The 18,173-nt window shown below is 49.9% G+C and overlaps 10 protein-coding genes across 10 annotated transcripts; 2 read left to right on the plus strand and 8 right to left on the minus strand.

The window, feature by feature from the left end:
• Positions 1-5: 5 nt before the first annotated feature.
• On the minus strand, positions 6-1,162 carry AUEXF2481DRAFT_42224 (uncharacterized protein). The gene has a single exon (XM_013486113.1). The coding sequence runs from the start codon at positions 972-974 to the stop codon at positions 33-35; it is 942 nt and encodes a 313-aa protein (XP_013341567.1). The 5' UTR covers positions 975-1,162; the 3' UTR covers positions 6-32.
• Positions 1,163-1,487: 325 nt separating this feature from the next.
• AUEXF2481DRAFT_47671 (uncharacterized protein) lies at positions 1,488-2,948 on the plus strand (the record flags this gene model as incomplete). Its single annotated transcript, XM_013486155.1, has 7 exons — positions 1,488-1,796; positions 1,847-1,895; positions 1,973-2,326; positions 2,390-2,632; positions 2,662-2,666; positions 2,687-2,768; positions 2,821-2,948. The coding sequence occupies 7 exons, from the start codon at positions 1,488-1,490 to the stop codon at positions 2,946-2,948; spliced, it is 1,170 nt and encodes a 389-aa protein (XP_013341609.1).
• AUEXF2481DRAFT_346317 (uncharacterized protein) lies at positions 2,947-4,202 on the minus strand. Its single transcript, XM_013486215.1, has 4 exons — positions 4,068-4,202; positions 3,833-3,989; positions 3,605-3,779; positions 2,947-3,551 (listed from the first exon to the last, which is right to left on the minus strand). Exons 2-4 carry the CDS (start codon positions 3,905-3,907, stop codon positions 3,049-3,051), a joined length of 753 nt encoding a protein of 250 aa, XP_013341669.1. The 5' UTR covers positions 3,908-3,989; positions 4,068-4,202; the 3' UTR covers positions 2,947-3,048.
• Positions 3,859-5,640, minus strand: AUEXF2481DRAFT_346363 (uncharacterized protein). The gene is made up of 7 exons (XM_013486216.1): positions 5,505-5,640; positions 5,317-5,436; positions 5,198-5,262; positions 5,032-5,139; positions 4,432-4,973; positions 4,068-4,382; positions 3,859-4,019 (listed from the first exon to the last, which is right to left on the minus strand). The coding sequence occupies exons 1-6, from the start codon at positions 5,543-5,545 to the stop codon at positions 4,113-4,115; spliced, it is 1,146 nt and encodes a 381-aa protein (XP_013341670.1). The 5' UTR covers positions 5,546-5,640; the 3' UTR covers positions 3,859-4,019; positions 4,068-4,112.
• Positions 5,641-5,669: 29 nt separating this feature from the next.
• Positions 5,670-8,181, minus strand: AUEXF2481DRAFT_90668 (uncharacterized protein). The gene is made up of 2 exons (XM_013486201.1): positions 8,013-8,181; positions 5,670-7,953 (listed from the first exon to the last, which is right to left on the minus strand). The coding sequence occupies exons 1-2, from the start codon at positions 8,107-8,109 to the stop codon at positions 5,738-5,740; spliced, it is 2,313 nt and encodes a 770-aa protein (XP_013341655.1). The 5' UTR covers positions 8,110-8,181; the 3' UTR covers positions 5,670-5,737.
• Positions 8,182-8,331: 150 nt separating this feature from the next.
• Positions 8,332-10,168, minus strand: AUEXF2481DRAFT_74039 (uncharacterized protein; the record flags this gene model as incomplete). Its single annotated transcript, XM_013486192.1, has 3 exons — positions 8,332-9,688; positions 9,740-9,813; positions 9,867-10,168. The coding sequence occupies 3 exons, from the start codon at positions 10,166-10,168 to the stop codon at positions 8,472-8,474; spliced, it is 1,593 nt and encodes a 530-aa protein (XP_013341646.1). The 3' UTR covers positions 8,332-8,471.
• An 874-nt stretch (positions 10,169-11,042) lies between these two features.
• Positions 11,043-12,284, plus strand: AUEXF2481DRAFT_6989 (uncharacterized protein; the record flags this gene model as incomplete). The annotated part of the gene is made up of 1 exon (XM_013486035.1): positions 11,043-12,284. One exon carries the CDS (start codon positions 11,043-11,045, stop codon positions 12,282-12,284), a length of 1,242 nt encoding a protein of 413 aa, XP_013341489.1.
• Positions 12,285-12,470: 186 nt separating this feature from the next.
• AUEXF2481DRAFT_31493 (uncharacterized protein) lies at positions 12,471-13,583 on the minus strand (the record flags this gene model as incomplete). Its single annotated transcript, XM_013486075.1, has 1 exon — positions 12,471-13,583. One exon carries the CDS (start codon positions 13,581-13,583, stop codon positions 12,471-12,473), a length of 1,113 nt encoding a protein of 370 aa, XP_013341529.1.
• A 377-nt stretch (positions 13,584-13,960) lies between these two features.
• AUEXF2481DRAFT_42230 (uncharacterized protein) lies at positions 13,961-14,748 on the minus strand. The gene is made up of 2 exons (XM_013486114.1): positions 14,585-14,748; positions 13,961-14,525 (listed from the first exon to the last, which is right to left on the minus strand). Exon 2 carries the CDS (start codon positions 14,480-14,482, stop codon positions 14,099-14,101), a length of 384 nt encoding a protein of 127 aa, XP_013341568.1. The 5' UTR covers positions 14,483-14,525; positions 14,585-14,748; the 3' UTR covers positions 13,961-14,098.
• On the minus strand, positions 14,467-15,360 carry AUEXF2481DRAFT_42231 (uncharacterized protein). The gene has a single exon (XM_013486115.1). The coding sequence runs from the start codon at positions 15,336-15,338 to the stop codon at positions 14,880-14,882; it is 459 nt and encodes a 152-aa protein (XP_013341569.1). The 5' UTR covers positions 15,339-15,360; the 3' UTR covers positions 14,467-14,879.
• Between the last annotated feature and the right edge of the window lie 2,813 nt (positions 15,361-18,173).

Raw genomic sequence — 18,173 nt, forward strand, 5'->3', positions numbered from 1 at the left:
CCCCCCCCCCTTACCACCTTACAGCAAGGACACTACAACGTTGCCTCGATCTCGACAATCTCATCCATGACACTTCTAATGCCTTGTTTGACCGCCTCGGAGGCTTCTGTGTATGGCTTTCTCGGCTTCAGTTTGTCTGTCGCATGTTCAATTCCAGCTTCTACTGCCGAGTATACAGCAACAGCATACTTCGTACTCGCGATGCCGGCCTTGCAGGGACTCTCCGCCAATGCCGCTTTCCTCTGTAGCGCCAGTGCCTCTACATGTTTACCCTCACCGAACAACCTGTAGATCTGCACAACAGTCTTTGGAAACACATTTGCAAAGGCCGAGATACAACCAGCTGCCCCGGTGGCGAGTCCACCAATCAGGAAATCAGATTGTCCGCCAAAGATGCTGAATTTGGAAGAAGGTAAAGAGGCAGAGAGACGGGAGATCTTGCCGACACTTCCACAGGTAAGTTTTACGCCAACAATCTTTCCTGCCGCGGCCTTGGTAATGGAAGTGATTGTCTCAGAGTCAAGATCTATGCCATTGCACACAGCAGGGGCATTGTAGATGACAATGGGCAGTGGCGACTTCTCAGCCACTTCGGCGAAAAAGTCCTTGATTACCGCTGGTGTGGTGGCTTTTCCGTAGTAGCAAGGTGGAAGAAGGAGAGCATAGTTCGCTCCTGCTCTAAAGGCGTCGTCGATGTATTCGAGAACTTGAATGGTGGAGAATCCGGAGACGCTGGCCATCAGAGGAAATTGCGGACCTACGGCTTCGCGTGCGGACGATATGAGTTGGAAGCGTTCGTCGCGGGTGAGTAGGAATGCTTCAGCGTTTGTGCCAAGAATGACGAGGCCGGAGAGGCCGCTTCTGGAGAGGTAGGCGTTATATTTTTCTTGAGCTTCGAGATCTAGTTGGCCAGTTGTGGGGTGGTAGAATGTGACCGCTGGGGACCAGATACCAGGAGGCGGTGGAGTGACCATGTTCTGTCGCGTACCTTGGAGGAATGGCAGGGTGCTTGTGTGCTTGTGTGCTTGTGTGCTTTGATACAGCAGAACTGGCTCGGAGTGCTTGCGGCGGTTATGCCAAACATATAGCTTCTGCGTAGATTCTGAGCAAGGCTTGATAAATCGGTTACGTCGGTCCCAAGCCGATAGAAAGCATCATGGACGATAATCTCCCAGCTAGCAGCCCGGTGTGTTGTCGATCCGCCGAATTAGTGAGACTATCAAACATTCTCGGCATCGAGCCGAAGCCGATACCAGCGACGTGAACAGATTTGCGAACGTGCGGCAAGAAGCCGAGAAGCCTTTTGCGAGATAAACTCATCCATCCAAGTATTGCGGACACCAGTAATCTCCGCCTAGTTAACCCTGCTTATTGAAAAGCTCTTCAGTGATTTATTGACGTGTGGAATTTGTGGTTCCTATGCTGCGTCGAGTACCTTTCGCACACCTCTTTGACTGTCAGTATCACCTCCACCCACCAAGACGATAATGGCGTCCTCCAGAGCCTCCGACTCTGTCTTCCAAGCTGCTCCATTCATCCCAGCAGATGCAAACTTTGCTCTCACTGCGCAATACAATCTTGACCAGAGTTCGAGTAAGGTCAACCTAGGCCAGGGAACCTATCGCGATGAGTCCGGACAATCATGGACCCTTCCTTCTGTGGCCATGAGTCGCGAGAAAATTGCAAAGGAAGGGTTGTTCCATGAGTATCTGCCCATCTTGGGTACTACCAAATTTCGAAATGGAGTTGCGAAACTGGTGATGGGAGAGGATAGGTACAATGCCCGCGCGAGTAAGGTATGTTGTATCCTCCGAAGATGTATTCTACTTCGCTAACACGCCTACAGATCGCAAGTTGTCAATCTATTTCAGGAACAGGTGCTTTGCACCTAGCTGGTCTGCTCCTCAAAAAATTCAGCGGCCTAACACGCGACATCTACATCAGCGAACCCACCTGGTCCAACCACACGCAGTGTTCGATTCTCTGGGCTTCAACTGCCTCGCCTACCGCTATTACGACCCTCTAACTCAAGCACTCGACTTTGAATCTGTCATCGACACGCTCAATTCCGCGAAAGCTGGCTCGATAGTGATTTTACATGCCTGCGCACACAATCCTACTGGTTGCGATCCCGGTCCCGAACAATGGCGCCAAATTGGAGAGCTGATGATGAGGAAGAAACTGTTTCCGCTTTTCGATGCAGCATACCTAGGCTTCAATTCTGGGAATATCGACAAGGATGCTTTCGCGATACGCCATTTTGTCAACACTTTGGAGCTCGAAGCCATTGTTTGCGTTTCTTTTGCGAAAAACATGGGACTTTACGGTATGATACCTATCGCTCTTTGGATTCGAACCGAAAGTCCGGCTGATAATCATACTACATCAGGTGAACGAGTGGGTTGCGTACTACTAGCCACAGCCTCAGAGACTGCGGCAAAGAACTCACAGTCCTGTCTGGAATCACTCACACGCTCCGAGATCTCCAATCCGCCCGCGTACGGAGCGAAGATTGCAACAAAGATACTCGAAGATGAAGATCTGTTGGCGCAATGGCATGAAGATCTACTCACCATGAGCTCCAGAATCTTGGGGATGAGGAGAGCTCTTTATGATGCTTTGAGTAAACTCTGTAAGCGCTTTCTGATCGATTCAAATGAGTGTTTGTTAATCTATCCCCGCGGAGTTGGATTGGTCGCATGTAATTCGACAATCAGGAATGTTCGGGTTCCTTGGCCTGACTCTTGATGTAGTGAGAGAGCTGAGAGGTATGGCGTCTTCTCTTCCTGACATTGAAGGTGTATTGATTCACATTGACAGAAACTCATCATATTTACATGGCTGACAGCTCGCGCATCTCCATCGCTGGCTTGAATCCTACCAACGTCGAATACGTGGCTTCCTGCATCATAAAATGCTTGAGGTCAAGCAAGGATGTTCGTGTATAGAGGCCCAATTGGGGTAATAGAGCGGCGGCAGAAAGCATCGTGTGGAGAGACGGATAGTCTATAAGCAAGATGAAGTACACAACTAGATGTGAAAGTAGCGTTACTGAGTATTTAAAATCCTGCTCATCTCCATCCAATCATCAAGATCTCTACCTGTAAGTGATAGACTTGGATCATTGAAACAAGAGTAGATATCACCCGCTCCATTGAAGAAGTCAGTGCTTAGTGCTCCATCCGCCGCATATGGTCGTAAGTCAAGATCAGCCAAGACTGAGTGGTCCATAAAGTCGCCTTGAGCTTGAGATGGCGCCGAAATATCTTGGTGGGCAGGTAGAGAGCCTGCCTGCAAAGACTGTTCAAGCAAAACGTGCGAAGCCTGGTTATGGAGTGTAAAATTCGGCCAGACATGATAGCAAAATTCCTTGATATCGTTGAGTCGTCGTGTTGCCATCTGGTTTCCCACCACAGAGAGGTACTCGAGTACCTGACATGCTTCCAAGATCTTCGGAGGGGGTGCGTCTCCCGTCTCATCGCTAATTCGTAGCATTATCAACACGAAGGCCGCTGAGAAAGTAGCGTCCAAGTCGAAGAAGCCGAAGCGTGCTGTCTTGTCATTAGTGGAGACTGTACTAAGCTGCAGTTCAAAGTTGACCTGCCTATCGTTCTATCCTGTTTGAGCTTCGAGAGAATGGCTAGGCTTTTCATGGCCGCTTCTTCGCATGTTTTCGAAAGTCTTTGGATGACCGCTGATGTTTGCTGCTCGAAGTTTGTGACCTGTAGTTTGTGATGTACTTGTTGTAGTACCACTGGTCTGATACAAAGTAGAATAGCCTGGGTAAGGTGAGCTTACGGAATTAATGGACCCCATGTAAGCGTGCACTGACCTGGTACAGCATCAGATGTAGGGATGCACTCGTCCTAGTCAGCCGCAAAGGGGTGTTCGTGAAGTCGATAGCCATATCGAGGGGATACGATGATCCGACGTCAAACAGCGTTCGCAAAATATCCTGTATGTTCTGTACTAGCTCTGTCTGTGTTGCCCTGGTAGAATTGTAAAGAGCTAGTTTGTTGCTCACACAATCAGCTGCATACTATCATAGAGATACAAGGGAGGCTAACTAGTCATGATCTGTCCGGTGGTCCTCGCAATCCTAATGTTGATCGTCAGAGCGACTGGTGATTGGAAGGCCACAGATGGACCAGGTAACTCAAGATCCAGATTACGGTCATCAACTCCGGGTGGTAGTCCCAGAGACGACGAAAGTCGTCTATATCTTGATCAGTGTTAACATTCAAAACCTGGTGGATGTTACATAGCATATAGACTGTCCACCATAATCTCAGGCGATGATTCGCCTCAGAAGGCAGGCACTTCTGCTCTGTGCATGGACGGAAGCAGCCAAGAGCCATGGCTAATCTGATAGACATGCCAATCTACAAAGTACATTAGCCTTGTTGTAGTACCAGTTGGAGAAAGACGAACGTAGAGGTAGGCCTCATCCGGCCAATCGGTCCACTGAAGATAGGTGGTTGCCACGGCAAGTATCTCAACAGCGAGAACTCCGCACTCGCGAAGCTGAGTCAATGAAGGCAGTCGTCGCATCGCCTCTGCAAAGTAGTCCCAGCCAGGGGGTAGAGCATTGCCACGACGCTCACTTTGATGGTCCAGAAGTCTGCCCATTGCCATAACTAGTAGATATTGAACGTACCAAAGGCTGTCCATCCTGTGCGCGCTAGGCGTGCCGCCTAGGAAAAGCAGCGTGATGTTATCGGAGAACACTCGCGGATCCAAGAAGTGTTGGCTGACACCCAGGTAGACGAGAAATAGCTCCAGTAGTCGGTAAGACTCTTCTTGGGATGGTTGTGTAAATAGTGTGGTGCTAGCAAGCATATCACTGAGGGCGCTAGACTGCTCAGCACTTTTTGCCGGGATGTCTTGGTTGTACAGGTGGTCTGGGGTCGAATGAGCGCTCAATAATGTTCTGACCTGAGTCACAAACGCTGGTCCTGCAGGAATTTCGCCATCTATGCATTAATGTCAGTAGAGCATTGTGATGGGCGGCCGCACAGCTTTTGGACGTGCATGTGCTCGTCGTCGGGATTTCTTGAACCGGAGTGCTGTTTGTACGCTGCTCGTCGCCGATAATTGCAGTCACGTCGTTCGGTACAATAGAAGATGCTCGAGAATGATCTAGTAAACTAGTCAACAAAGCGTCGTCGCGAATGACAGAGTAAGTCAGTGAATATACCCTTTGTTGTGTTCTCAGTCTGAGCTTTGTAAGACTGGATCTGAGCCTCAAGTTCACGAATGTAACTAATCAGGTACATCAGTCAAGTAAATACGCTAAGGCAAAGGAGGGCTGCCCACGCTTCTGAGTACCGGCCCCTGCCGTCCTTGCTGAAAGTACAATCCCGCGTGTGTCTCGCACAGTTCCGACAGGGGTGACCACCGATGCATTTGATCTTCCTTTGATGGCACTCATCGCACCTGAACGTCAAGCTTTAGAGCGGTCCTGTTCTTTATGGACGGCTTCGAATAGGTAGATCGCAACTTACGCGTTAGCGGCGCGCCGAGTACGTGATGAGCTTCTTGGCATATGGAGACACGTGTATTAGTCACAAAGTCTGTGTTTCAGATGGTAATGATGAGAAATGTGTGGTACGCTGATTTGATGCAGAGCATGGAGATGGATGACGCGCGAGACCCGGGACCGATGATCAGCCGGTCCGCGCCCTGGCCGTTCTTGAGAGAAAACGTGTTTTATGTTTATCTATCTGAATATGCCTCTTCAAACCACAACTATGCGCTGCTCCAAGACGTCTGCTATACCGGACAGTGTAGTTCCAACAAGCCGGCTGACCTCGAAAACGTAGCCGCCACCAAAGATTTCTGCCCAAAGTTTCGTCGCGCACCAAGACAAGCGTCGAATCCGTGAGGCGTGGCTGTCCTGAACATCAGGCACATTGTCCAACAATTCTGACTCATTGATAAGACCCGAGAGAGCCGCTAGTAACTCTTTTTCATCGTCACGCAGAGTATCCATGTCAGCACATTCGACAGCGCAAGCTATGCACTCAAGCCAGCTGCAAAGAAGCAAGGCGCACTCGAAGTTACACAACGAATGTTGAATACTCCACTCGAGAGTCTGTGTTCTGGCAACATAGGCGACACCGGCTCTGATAGGAATACTTAGTGCATGTATGCATTGTAGGACAGCTCTGTCCACACTGACAGATCGTTCGATACCGGGAGCCGCTGAACTTGCGAACATGACAGCCATTCCTGGTGAGGTTTTGTCGTCAAACTTTCTCAAAGGCGGCAGATTGGAGTTCAATCTGATGTAAGCCAAACGCAACAAAGCGGTGGCATTGAAGCCCAAAGGGCCCTTTGGAGAACAGGGATCGAGAGTGGACTCGACCGTCGCCTCCCACGAATTCTGCCATGCGCGCAATCCAGCTTCGAAGACTTTGACCACATCCGGCCTCAAGGTCGATTTGTGGAAGGGCAGGAATCCACCCGCGGCTTGTCTCTCGAAGAAGATCTGCTGATAACATCCATGAATGAGGACGTAATTTCCAAAGGCCGATACAGTCTTGTGCCGGAAAATGTTCTTGCCAGCGAGTAGGTGAGAAAGAGTCTCCTGGAAGCATCGTTCTTCAAAAGCGCCCACGTTCGTGAAACGAAGCTGATTCCATTGTGCTGCGCTTTTGGCGGTCCACTCGATTTCTGTGCTGGGTAAACATAGAACAACTTCATGACTGAGTACCATTGGTGGCACGTTGAAAGCAATACTTTGCAGATTGAAGAGTACGTAGGAAACGAACAGTGTCCTTCGTCGCTCTTCGTTGCGTACCCACTCTGCCCAGGTGAGACCATCGGGGCGCTCGTCATCAACCGAGAGGGCAGCTTCGCGGACCAACATTGCCAATTTACCGGCCGTAGACATCGAGTCGCGTACGATCGGACTCTCAGCCCACGAAGACATGGCGAGAAGTATCAGAAGTGACTGTACTGTTTGGAGTATAGGCTTCGGAATGTGAATCGTAGGTGAGTTCATGCTTGGTATGGGGTTGGTATCACCAGGTGATCTGTGAGCAAGGTGAGAAGAAGCGTGAAGGCTGCGTTGTACGATTTGGTCATCAGCGAGGGACTTTGCCGCAAAATAAAGTGAGTATCCGCGAGGATGTTCGAATCGGTACAGAGCGCCAACTGCTGCCATCGCAAACATCAACTCGGGAGCGGCAGCGGTCAAGGTGAATGTGGGTCGATGAATAAACGGCAGATGTATATCAAACCCTCGAAAATAACTCTCAAGATACCTTGATAAAGCATGACGTGAGGGAAGACAAAAATCCTTGGATAGTATCTGTGCCTTTGCCTGTACGACCTGAGACAAGCTGGCGTGGACAGCAGCGGTCACGGTCCAGAGCGAGGAAGACGATACATCATCTGTGGCGACAAGGGCCCGTCGCAACAAAGCCTCATTAATATCAGAGAGCGAGGCCTGACTTCCAGTAAGATGAGGGCTAGTCTCCGGATTAACATGGTTTGTCTCGCAAGCATTATTCTCGTTGGAGATTGTCGCAGATTGCGCATGCGGATCTGCTCTACTTTGTGTAAGATGCGATAACGAGAGATCGGTGTCAAGGAACATGGAAGGCAGAAAGTCAAAATTGGCGGTGCTTTCGTCCCAGAGAAAATCCAGGCCGCTGGTAGATTGAAAGTCAAACGTGGAACCAATTCCACTCGTAGGCATGGGCAAGCAAGACATCTCACCTGATGTCGCAAGGAGATGACTGGGTTCCGTGACCGCCACATTGTCGAAGTTGAAGTTCAGGGTCCCATTGCTGGTGGGTAAATTATCTGGTCCATCGTCTTGTACCATGATGTTCTCGCCTGATGGAATGTGCAGTGTCGGATGCTCTAAACGTTGATGTCGCACGAGCAGATCTTTTCGAGCAAAACACTGGCCGCATTGGCAAGAAAACGGCTTTTCGCGGGTATCTATTTCGAAGTCATCAGTCACACAATGTGCTGCTTGAGATTTCGAAGGGAGACAGTACGAGTACGCTCGTGACGCCGTAGATGTTCGTGTCGCTTGAACTGTCTGTTACAATATTGACATGGTGCCACCTGTGATTTGGGACGTCCTCTCGTCATCACGTAGTCACATTGTAGTGCCACTATCAGTAAAGCTCCGCGATCCTTGGTCGATGTAGTGGCCGAACGATGTGAAGGTGGAAGTTCAAGTCAACTGATTCAGAGCGATGCGATCGGGTACGTGCGCGGACTCGAGGGTTGATTATGTCATTCAAAGTCTTGGCAACAGAAAACGATGCAGCCGTCTGCCCTCGTCTGCGCTCTCTCCAGCATCGTTCCACGACTAATTTTGTTCTAAAACAGACTATCAGTGACGCAGAGCGTCTCCTGGGGGAAAAACAGAGCCAACACTCGCACAATGAGATGGTGGTAATGTCGAGTCTACGTGCGACTTGTGCGTGCGCCGCAACCAATTAACCGCGTCACTCGGTCTTGAGCACTGCTGTTTCCTTTGACGCTTCACAAACCAAGACATTATCCAACGGCCCTTGCCCAGCAACAGGATCTATACCATGCACAAAATCGACCTGGGGGCCACTAAATGTTCTGCTTTTGCCACTGAACCACAATATTGCAACCAATATCAGGATCCCGACGAGCACTGCTGACACGTAATTCATCGAGCTCGAAGTCACATCTCTGTAGACTGGGATACAGAAGACAACGATGTACAGAGCAACATAAACGGTCGAGAATCCATTGGCGAATGGGCCAACGATTGTGCCCAGGTTGAAAGATCTCGGGGGCAGTACTGAACGTCCACGCAACAGGACCATTGTTTGGGGTATCGTACTCGTTGCGTTACTAGCGAGTATCGCCAGACTTACGATACTGTTGAAGGCTGTGGTAGATGCGATGTTCAGTAATCCGAGGAGCACGATGAATATACTGGCCAGCAGAGTTGCGTTCACCGGCGCCCGTAGACTCGAATGAATGAACGCGAAAGTCTTCGAATAGGGCAGTCCTCCATCACGCGAAAACGCCCACAAGAGCCGACCAGATGTGAGGAAGCAGCTGACAAGAGCGCCGAAGTAGATGAAGACAATCCATACCGCGAAGAAGGTTGCAGCACTTTGAGACTTTGTGGCTTGGTGATATACCTCCCAGATCGGTAGGAAGGACGAAGCTACTGATCCAAGATCATTCGTACTGAACATGAAAGCAATGGCCCACGGTATCGTCGTCGCCGAGCCCATGATCATGATCAGCATGAGTACGCGCGGGACATCACGCCCCGGATCTGGTAATTCCTCAGCGATGTGTGTGGCCGCGTCCAGTCCAAGAAAACCATACATGGCTTGACCAGTTGCCACGAGAAAAGCCAAACCATCTGGCCATCCTGTGGTGTTGTTCCAATCACTGAATACGACCTTCGCAGGCTGTTTTGTCGGACTTGCTACCAGGTCAGTTATCAGGGAGACTAGGAAGCCAAGGATGGAAATCCCAAGAAAGCACTGCTCAGCTCTCGGGATCCATGCCGGGAGAAGGCAGATTATGGCGCAAGCGATGATCATAATCAAGGCATAAATACACCAGACCTGCCACTGGGTCCAGACGTAAGCCGGATGGTAGAGTGCCGCCAAGGACACGGACGCTTGGCTACAGAATACTCCTGTGCTGGCCGTAGTGAAAAGCCACCCTATGGCGGAGTGTCAGCAAAATTACATGACTGCTGCCAGGAGCTTCCAACCTAAACAGCTCAGCCATCCGGTGACAAAGGCAATTGGCGCTCGATAGGCTTTCGGAGCAACCATGAATGCGTAACTGTGAAGCCGTGTTAGCGCACAAGCATCAAGTGATACAATACCGCGTCCTACTGGTATTGGCCTCCACTAGAGGGGAACGCGGATGCCAACTCGGCCAATCCAGCCGCTATGATTGTACAGGCAATGCAAGCCAACACAAGGCACCAAAAAACAGCCTTGCCCGATCCAGCAAGCAGGGGCGTCACGAATGTTTCTGAATAGCCGATCCAAGTGTTCGTAATTGAAAAAGCAAGGGCCAAAGTCGAGAAGAAGGAGAAGGCGCGCGGGAGATCGGTCTCATGGCCTTGAGCCTGCAACTGCCCTTCATCTGCCGTCCGCTCAACACCTTCCCTTTCATGCCTCTCGGGATCCATACCAGAAAAAGCCATCAGAGGTAGAATGAAGCACGATCAGAGCGTGTAACGGAGTTTCGGTTCAGGATGAAACTTGCTAGTATAGCAGAGTCTTGGACATATTTACTTTAGCATTTCGCTATGGGGTCCTCGAGATCTATGCCATGGCGCTGATAGGATATCGTGAACAGCTATCTTATCTGGCCACAGAGAGCAAACATTGATGATACAGAAAACTCAGATCTGATCCAGTCGAACGTCTACATCCTATCATCGAGGACAAGCCATGTCCATGAGTCTCAAGATAAGACCGCCAGATTTCTTACACCAGGTAGGAGAGCACATGTACAGCACACAATATCTTTAGTGGCGGCGGGTCGAATGCTTATCTCGCCTGCTACATCTCTGGATGGATCAGCCTGCACATTGTACTTTCTGTATTTTCGCAGACTTCGACGGTCCACCCCCGTCAGTATTCACGTCCGCTGCGCAAGTCGGTACGAAGCCGAGGCATAACTCTCCGCGGTTGGCATTCCAACTCCATGTTGGGGTAGAAAATCGCTACTTCAACCTTATCAAACTTCACTTTAGGAAGTCTATTCTACTTTTTGCTATCTGCCATTTACTTACCGATAAGCACGAGGGACTCAGATATCGATATCCAGTCACTGATATGCGCCTTGGATTTGGTCATTGGGGCTGGTAAATTATCTCCATGAGACACTACGTACCCTGTAATGCCCTATCAAGCTACACCCCACTCACGGTGTACGGCATTGGTTAGGAGCATGGCTGGACCTTGATATAAAACATGATCCATTCAGCTTCTTGTACTCTGGGCTGCTCAAAGTCGGATCAGTCTTTAGCCAATCTGTGCTAGTAACAACTATTCGAGATGCGTTTTACACAGACTCTGGTACTCAGAACAGTCATCCTCGCCCATATATGTACTGCAGCCAATATCTCCGGCACTCCTTACGTTGACACCAACCAAATCAGGACATTTCGCTTGACAGCCCTGAATTCCACCGACCCTGCCAACAGCGCGATCATTACCCGACACGAGGATGAAATACTACCGAACGGAACTGTGCAGGTCCGCCATGGTTCAGGTTCCCGCATCCTTCCTTCAGGCACGCCCCTGAATGTCTCGGCACAAGTGAACGGGTCTCTTGTGTCCATCGACTCCTTCATGCACAACATGGGTCTCGGTGGTATGATGGTCGTCAAGGACGGTGTCATCAGGCTAAAGAAGTACAAACTTGGCAACCAAAAGCAATCTCGAAACTCCATTCAGTCTTGTACAAAGTCCTTCACGTCAACTGCTTTCGGTATTGCCGTCAAGCAGGGAAAGATCAACATTCATGATCTGGCTGGAAAGTGGATCCCAGAACTTGCCAATACGCCGTATGGAATGGTATCGCTGGATAGCATCATGGACATGACAGCAGGGGTTGCAGCACCAGCCAACGCGACCGACTATTTTGAAGTCTACAAAGAATCTAATCCAAAGGCTGTGTTGGACTTGTTCAAGACATATGAGAGGGTTGCTAGTCCGGGCGCGGTATACAACTACATGGACCAGAATTATGCTGTCACTGCCATTGCGTTGCAGCGAGCCATAGGCGAGACATTGCAAGACTTCGTCACGAGACACATCTGGACTCCTGCTGAAATGCAATACGATGGCTACATGCGTACAACAGCAGCACATCAAGTCGACGGTCATGGCGGCCTTGCAATCACACTGGGAGACATGTCACGCTTCGGTCTTTTCGTCCTCGACAACATCCAAGGACGTGGCGGCCCTGCTGTTCCATCTGGCTGGTTTGAAGCGATAGCATCAGCAAACAGTAGTACCGGAATTCGAGCACCAGGGAACATCACAGAAGTGCCTGGCTTCGGCTACCAGACTGGCTGGTGGACTTTGCCTCGTGGTAGCGTTGGTACTTATGCTTTGGGAGACGATGAAGCCTTCGCCGCGCTGGGGATGTACGGACAGGCTATCTATGTCATTCCTAAGCTCAACGCTAGTGTGGTCCTGCAGTCTTACTATCCGATCCAGTATGAGGAAGTCTTTTACTTTGGGCAGCAATTCGTGACGGAAATCGCTCTTGCTTTGAGAAAATCTGGATAGTATCTGGCAGACAGATTCCTGCTAATATGGCAAAACAAGATCACTCAATTGGAAGTGCTGAGCAGGGTGTAGCCAGATAATAAGATATCATCAGTACTTTATTGAATTAAAATCTTATTCGGACATGTCTTTTCTGCAACGATTCGAGTCTAATTAATTTGAGATTTGAACACTACTTCTGAGACACTACAGAGTTACGACCCTTTGCTGATTGATGGACTCGAACATGCCGTCCAAGAACTGGTGTCTCTGGACAGCGCTCTCGAAAGTACAAAGGGGTTGACCAGAAGCATAGCTTTCATACAGCTTGCCAACATTTTGTGCAGCTAGAGGAACGTCGAGATGACTGTCCAACTCAACATCGCTGACATCGCCGGTAGCATAGTCCTTCAGTCTAATCTTGTAATCTTCAGCACCAAGATTAGCCATGATGGTTGATCCCGTCACACGGATTTGTCCTTTATCGCCAATGATGTCCCAGACGAATCCCTCCCCAGGTGCAAAGGCATCGCCACCGCGCATGGTGTAGGCGTAGATAGCGCCGTTGGTGGTGGTACCATGGAGAGTGACATAGTCATCAGCAGTCTTGGGGATCTGCGATTCGAGGACTTTGTCGCCTTCCACAAGGTCGACCGTCGGCCATGTCGTCTTGGATTCAGCCGAAACGGTAGCAAACTCTCCAGTCACGGTAGCCATGTAATCCACAGTATGTCCAATGTAGATGTTCAACATCACTTGTCCGGTCGTGCCTTCGGCTTCGCGATCCTTGAAGTAGGAGTATCTTGGAGGCAACTTGGTGCCCGTCTCGGGTGTGCCGGCATTTCCGGACACCTGAGATACGAGGAGTTTGCCAACGCTGCCGTTGCTGACCAGTCTTTGAAGCGAACTGACCAGATGGGAAGCTCTTCCCTGAAGGCCAACGAACGTCCTAACTCCCTTCTTCTGTGCCAGCGTTGTGAGCTCCTCCGCTTCCTTAGTGGTAGCTCCCAGAGGCCACTCCACGTAAACATCTTTGCCAGCCTCTAGAGCGGGCTTAACGAGTTTGTAATGCGAGAAGACGGCGACCGCACAAACGACCAGTTTGACACGAGGATTCTTGACCATCTCCTCCACCGAATCATAAGCCTCGGCATCTTCCAGACCATACTTCGACATGGCTTTGTGAGCACTCTCTTTGGACGAGTTGGTGAGTGCGACGATCTCGAATTTGTCGCTCTGCTTCAGGTAGGGGAGATGAGCTGCGGATGCCCAACCTCCTCCTTGAGATAAACCGATCACGCCGACACCAATTTTCGACATTGTGTGTTATGGATATCTTGGGTCTCTGTAGGGGGTCTGTGTAAGTGGATTGCTGCGGGCTTGAGAGGACATCGCATCGTCGAGGAGACAGCATATTAAGACTTCCGGACTCGAACAGTATGACATGACGCCATATCCTCAAAGGCGCTAGTCTTGGAGACGTATTTAACGATGAATGAGCATAAACTCAGTCTATGTCCAACGGTTCCTATGTTTGCGTCAATTTTTCCCATAAAACACGGCGCTCGGCCGCGACTTTCTCAAGTAACCCTTTTCTACTCCAACATCCACAGGAGTTGACTCCACCCAAGTCACGATATCGTGTAAGTATGACGTGCGACAACAAAGCTCTATCGATCGTCACGTACCTGTGGACGGTAGAATCATGGAATGGATGCGAAGCAAAACAGCTTGAATATTATCATTACAAGTCGAGAGTATACAGCTCAATTGATCCATCGTCACTTGCACGCGTAACGCAGTGGGTAACACAGTGAGAGACATATTCTACCAGTTTACTCGTAGGCATGGAAGACCTTTGCGATGATCTCCCACTTCTCTCCAAACTTCAGCAACGTGTGAAAATCGGTGTATGACACACCGGCACCGTCACCCTCCATGTCCACTCTCACGACAGCAGTACTAGGCGTGATAGACAAGATGTCCAAGCGGGTCTTGATCTCAGGAGCAGCACCAAACTGGTCGACATAAGTGTACAGGTTCGAGATTGGACCACCAAGCAGTTTGCCGTCTGGAGCAAATCCGTACATGGTCGCGTCCTTGTTGAATGCTTGGGCGATGATCTTGTTGTCGCCCACCCGGAGACCCTCCACGTATTTTTGGACCGATGCGATGACTGCATCGTATTCTGCAGTTGCGACAGGCTTGATGTTCGGCATTGTTACGAATATGTCGAGACTATGTCGTGTGAATTGTTCTGATCTACTCGCAATGGCTAGTGAGACCGGATTATTTCATCATTTCCATGGAGCAATACCTACTGAGATGAGCGTTGGAGTGTGATAATTCGAGATGTTGGGTACACGGGCAAGGCGGGAACCACGTGTGTTATATATCGACACCGCTTAAATCAGCGACCGCACAGGATCACGTCATGAACCTCTGATTGATCGTGATAGAGTGCCGTATCTTTGACGGCCTCGAACAGATATCATGATCGCCTAGCGATATGCACCGCCGTGGAAGGTCGTGGGGTGCAATGTCGCCGAATTTCTACCCCAACGCCCTTTCCTTCCATTTCTACCCCATAAGCCCACCATCTACGCTCACCGATTGTCACGACTTATCGCACTTCACTTGACCTCGGGGACCTTGTCTGTGACGTCCTACCCTTCGACTGTTTCCGAAATTGCCGACTGACAAAAATGCTGTGGTCATTGGCGGTGATCCTGTGCCCCGATGGTACGCTTCACCGAAGTTTTTGATGTTCGCAATAATGCTCCGTCTACCGACCCGATGTTCCTGGTTTTTGTTGCCATACAATCGACAAATTGTGGACCTTCGGGCGACTTCCAACATAATCCCAGATTGCATCAACCTTGCTTTCATGGGGAAAGTCTTAGGTTGGGGCGGTTTTGCACTTTTGCTGCTGTCGAGATGACTCACTTCAACCAGTCGAGACGATCGAGCGAGCTTACTCTCGTCTTCCACCGAGCGAGAAGACAGTATTCGGAAGCTGACGTGGTTTGAGGCTGTACGACAACGAAGTCTCCTCCATTGGCTCTGAATCGACATGTTCCCTGAGAGACATCTTCCGAAACGTCGCAATTGCATCATGCTTGTGCTGTCCAGCAGAAGGAAGCCATCGCCACATCATTCTCGGACCTGCTTCCGACGTGGCTTAGCTGATGTAGAAGGCTCGTTCCGTTAGCTTAAGACTATTACTCGGAAAATCGCTTAGATAGAACTATCTGCCGAACGACAGCTCTCATTGGACATCGGACCGAGACCACTGTTTACGCCTCTAGCGAACTTAACGACGATATGAGCACCCACTCTTTTCCAGCATCGCCCACAACTCGGGCGAGTTGTTCAATAGGTTGCTTAACAAGCACGTCGAACTAACAAACAATCGATCTCTTGCCCTTAAATCGTTCGGCTGAACACATACATGCATGAACGAGAGTTTTGCCGCCGCCGAATTTTCACTCCTGTCATGGGCTCCACCAAATCGCATGTCTCGAGAGACGAATAGTGGCTACGCACCACCATCTCACCATCCGCTGTGGCGCTTGGTAATAGGTCTCTTGTCTGTCTCGGTCACGGGGCAGGCAACATCCGAGACGTCATCGCGAAGGGTTCGTCCTCCCGGCTTATAAGTGTAACGCAAGTCGACGTCTGTGCAGACAGTATGTTGCGTTCCGACCACACGCTTTTACCTGATACTTACAACACAATGGCGTGAAAAAGGTCTTGCATCAGATCCTGTTGAATGGAAGGACCCCGTTACGTGGAGGGTGCGTGCCATACGGATTTGTCCGCTTGAAGCTCGTTATGGCCATGTCACTTTCAGATGATGAGGATTTCTGGTCTTGGCTTTTACATAGCACACGATCTTGAGTAGAAAGCGTCCTTGGCTTGTCGAGATCGGTTTGAACTGTCGAATTGGGAAACCAATCACAGGTACTGTTCGCATGACAAGATGTTTCACCGAGAGAAATCTTCATGGCCGGTACTCATTCATCTTAGGCAACACGGAGCTTTTCATCCTGATTGAACCAGGTTTGTTAGCTTCTCGTTCAGTGATCCGCTTGCATGAGTCCTGAATTCCTGTTGTTCATCTCAGAATTGCAATGTGCAGATGTGGCGAAGGAGTTTTCTTTGCAAGATGAAACAAGTACAACCCTACATAACACACGTGGTATTGAGCCTCCACGTTTGCGGCGGACATCAGTCATTACCCGAGCATCTCCGTCTCCGCATATTGCCACTGCGCTCCCACTCATTACATCTCTCAAGAGAAGCACATATTGCTGATCACTAATAATCAACTCTCGCTGACTACCTCCTCGAGAGTTCCTTGCCGTCTCATTCAGTCTCAAGAACACAAATCATTTATGGGCCGTCGACGAGCCTCAATCTCGTCTCAGGAGAGTGGTGATCAATCAGACCCAGCTTCCACGACTCGTGCTCCGAGTCAACGCCCGGGCGAGCGGGAAAATTTGACAGGAGTTGCGTGTTTTGACTGTCGAAGGATGAAGCGGAAGGTGAGATTAATTGCCATTCAGCTTGACGTGTGCAATACTGATCTTATCCTTGCTTCAGTGCGACGGGCTGCGACCGATATGTTACACGTGTTCAAGGAGGGGAAAGACGTGCACATACGACTTTGTCGAAGGTCTATCACGAGTTGAAGCACTAAAACACAGGGGGTACATTCTGGAGTCTAGGGTTCACGTCTTTGAGAAGCTCATCGATGAGACAGCGATCAACGAGCCAGTCTGATTCTGGCTCGACTCAGACTCGGGGACATAATTGTAGCCATAGTCAGCGTGGAGGAGAGCGTTTTACTGGTGGATCAAGACAACAACACATTGCTGTGGGAATGACTCGAGAAAAATGAGGCAGTCACAGTGGATACCAAGACTTGCTGGCACAGTCTATCGTTGTAAAATTCACGTTCTGACATACATTTTTCCTCGTCCCTTGAGTTTAGAGCCTTAATAACTGCGACCCGAAGCTTTTTGCCTCTCGGGATTTGAGCCGGTGGCTCCCAAGACAGAGGACACACTGGAGTACCGAATCTCTGCCGCTACTTATGATCATGGCTCGTCACGGATGCATGAAGATGAGTGTTCCAACCATTGGTCAGAGTACTGGTAAAAATGGACGGAGAGGAGCATGCAAGGCATCATTCAAGATTTACCCGTATCCGTTCACGATCGTTAGGGCTACACAGAGATGACTCTTCGCAGTGAGGCTCTCAAGGTGTTTGGTCATACCTGGTTGTCTCTTTTTAGAACAGGGACCACCGTTACAGTGGGGCTACTACGTTGCCGATACTCTTCTTGACGCGGATGGTCAGATACAAAGCCCGAGTCCCATAAGTCGGTTGTCCCGGGGCCAAGATGTCGTAAGAGGCAGTCAGCATCGGACGCAGTGCTCTACCGCCCTACTAATACAGTGTATAGCCATTGAGCCTCTAGATTCTTGCTCATTACTACCTGCTCATCCCACCGCATAGCTCTGCCTGACTGTTTCATTCGATTTAGTCCGTAGTCTCGTCTGCGCCGCTCGCTGTTCGTCCCAACTATCGCTCTTACCTTGCTCGCGCATACTTCTACCTGCTCAAAAGTATGCCATTTGTTCCGGACACTTCAATTTCGTCCTCTCGTATCCTGAAATGCCACTCGTAGAACCCGTTACACATCCTCACCAGGACGTGATCTCAGCCTGACCGATCGACCATACGGCTACCCATCCTTGCCGGTGTCTACTTACCCGGAGGACACTATTAAGAGCTTGGAGCATAACATATCACGAAGTGCTACCATCAAGCATGACCAACAGATGAAGATCCTCTGCACGTGGCTTCGTAACGTAATGTCAATGACCAAGCGTTGTATCTCC

Source organism: Aureobasidium subglaciale, assembly GCF_000721755.1.
Source record: "Aureobasidium subglaciale EXF-2481 unplaced genomic scaffold scaffold_18, whole genome shotgun sequence".
Lineage (NCBI taxonomy): Eukaryota > Fungi > Ascomycota > Dothideomycetes > Dothideales > Saccotheciaceae > Aureobasidium > Aureobasidium subglaciale.

Excerpts from the sequence above, each read along its gene's own strand:
- AUEXF2481DRAFT_42230 (XM_013486114.1), bottom strand. The coding sequence starts at position 14,482 with ATGCCGAACATCAAGCCTGTCGCAACTGCAGAATACGATGCAGTCATC.
- AUEXF2481DRAFT_90668 (XM_013486201.1), bottom strand. The coding sequence starts at position 8,109 with ATGACGAGAGGACGTCCCAAATCACAGGTGGCACCATGTCAATATTGT. Across the intron at positions 7,954-8,012 it reads ACGGCGTCACGAGCGTACTC|ATACCCGCGAAAAGCCGTTT; the intron begins GTACTGTCTCCC and ends ACTTCGAAATAG.
- AUEXF2481DRAFT_42231 (XM_013486115.1), bottom strand. The coding sequence starts at position 15,338 with ATGTCGATTCAGAGCCAATGGAGGAGACTTCGTTGTCGTACAGCCTCA.
- AUEXF2481DRAFT_346317 (XM_013486215.1), bottom strand. The coding sequence starts at position 3,907 with ATGGCTATCGACTTCACGAACACCCCTTTGCGGCTGACTAGGACGAGT. Across the intron at positions 3,780-3,832 it reads TACATCTGATGCTGTACCAG|GCTATTCTACTTTGTATCAG; the intron begins GTCAGTGCACGC and ends CACCTTACCCAG. Across the intron at positions 3,552-3,604 it reads CAAACAGGATAGAACGATAG|CACGCTTCGGCTTCTTCGAC; the intron begins GCAGGTCAACTT and ends ATGACAAGACAG.
- AUEXF2481DRAFT_42224 (XM_013486113.1), bottom strand. The coding sequence starts at position 974 with ATGGTCACTCCACCGCCTCCTGGTATCTGGTCCCCAGCGGTCACATTC.
- AUEXF2481DRAFT_346363 (XM_013486216.1), bottom strand. The coding sequence starts at position 5,545 with ATGCCAAGAAGCTCATCACGTACTCGGCGCGCCGCTAACGC. Across the intron at positions 5,437-5,504 it reads ACTCGGCGCGCCGCTAACGC|GTGCGATGAGTGCCATCAAA; the intron begins GTAAGTTGCGAT and ends CTTGACGTTCAG. Across the intron at positions 5,263-5,316 it reads AGGGGCCGGTACTCAGAAGC|TTACATTCGTGAACTTGAGG; the intron begins GTGGGCAGCCCT and ends GTACCTGATTAG.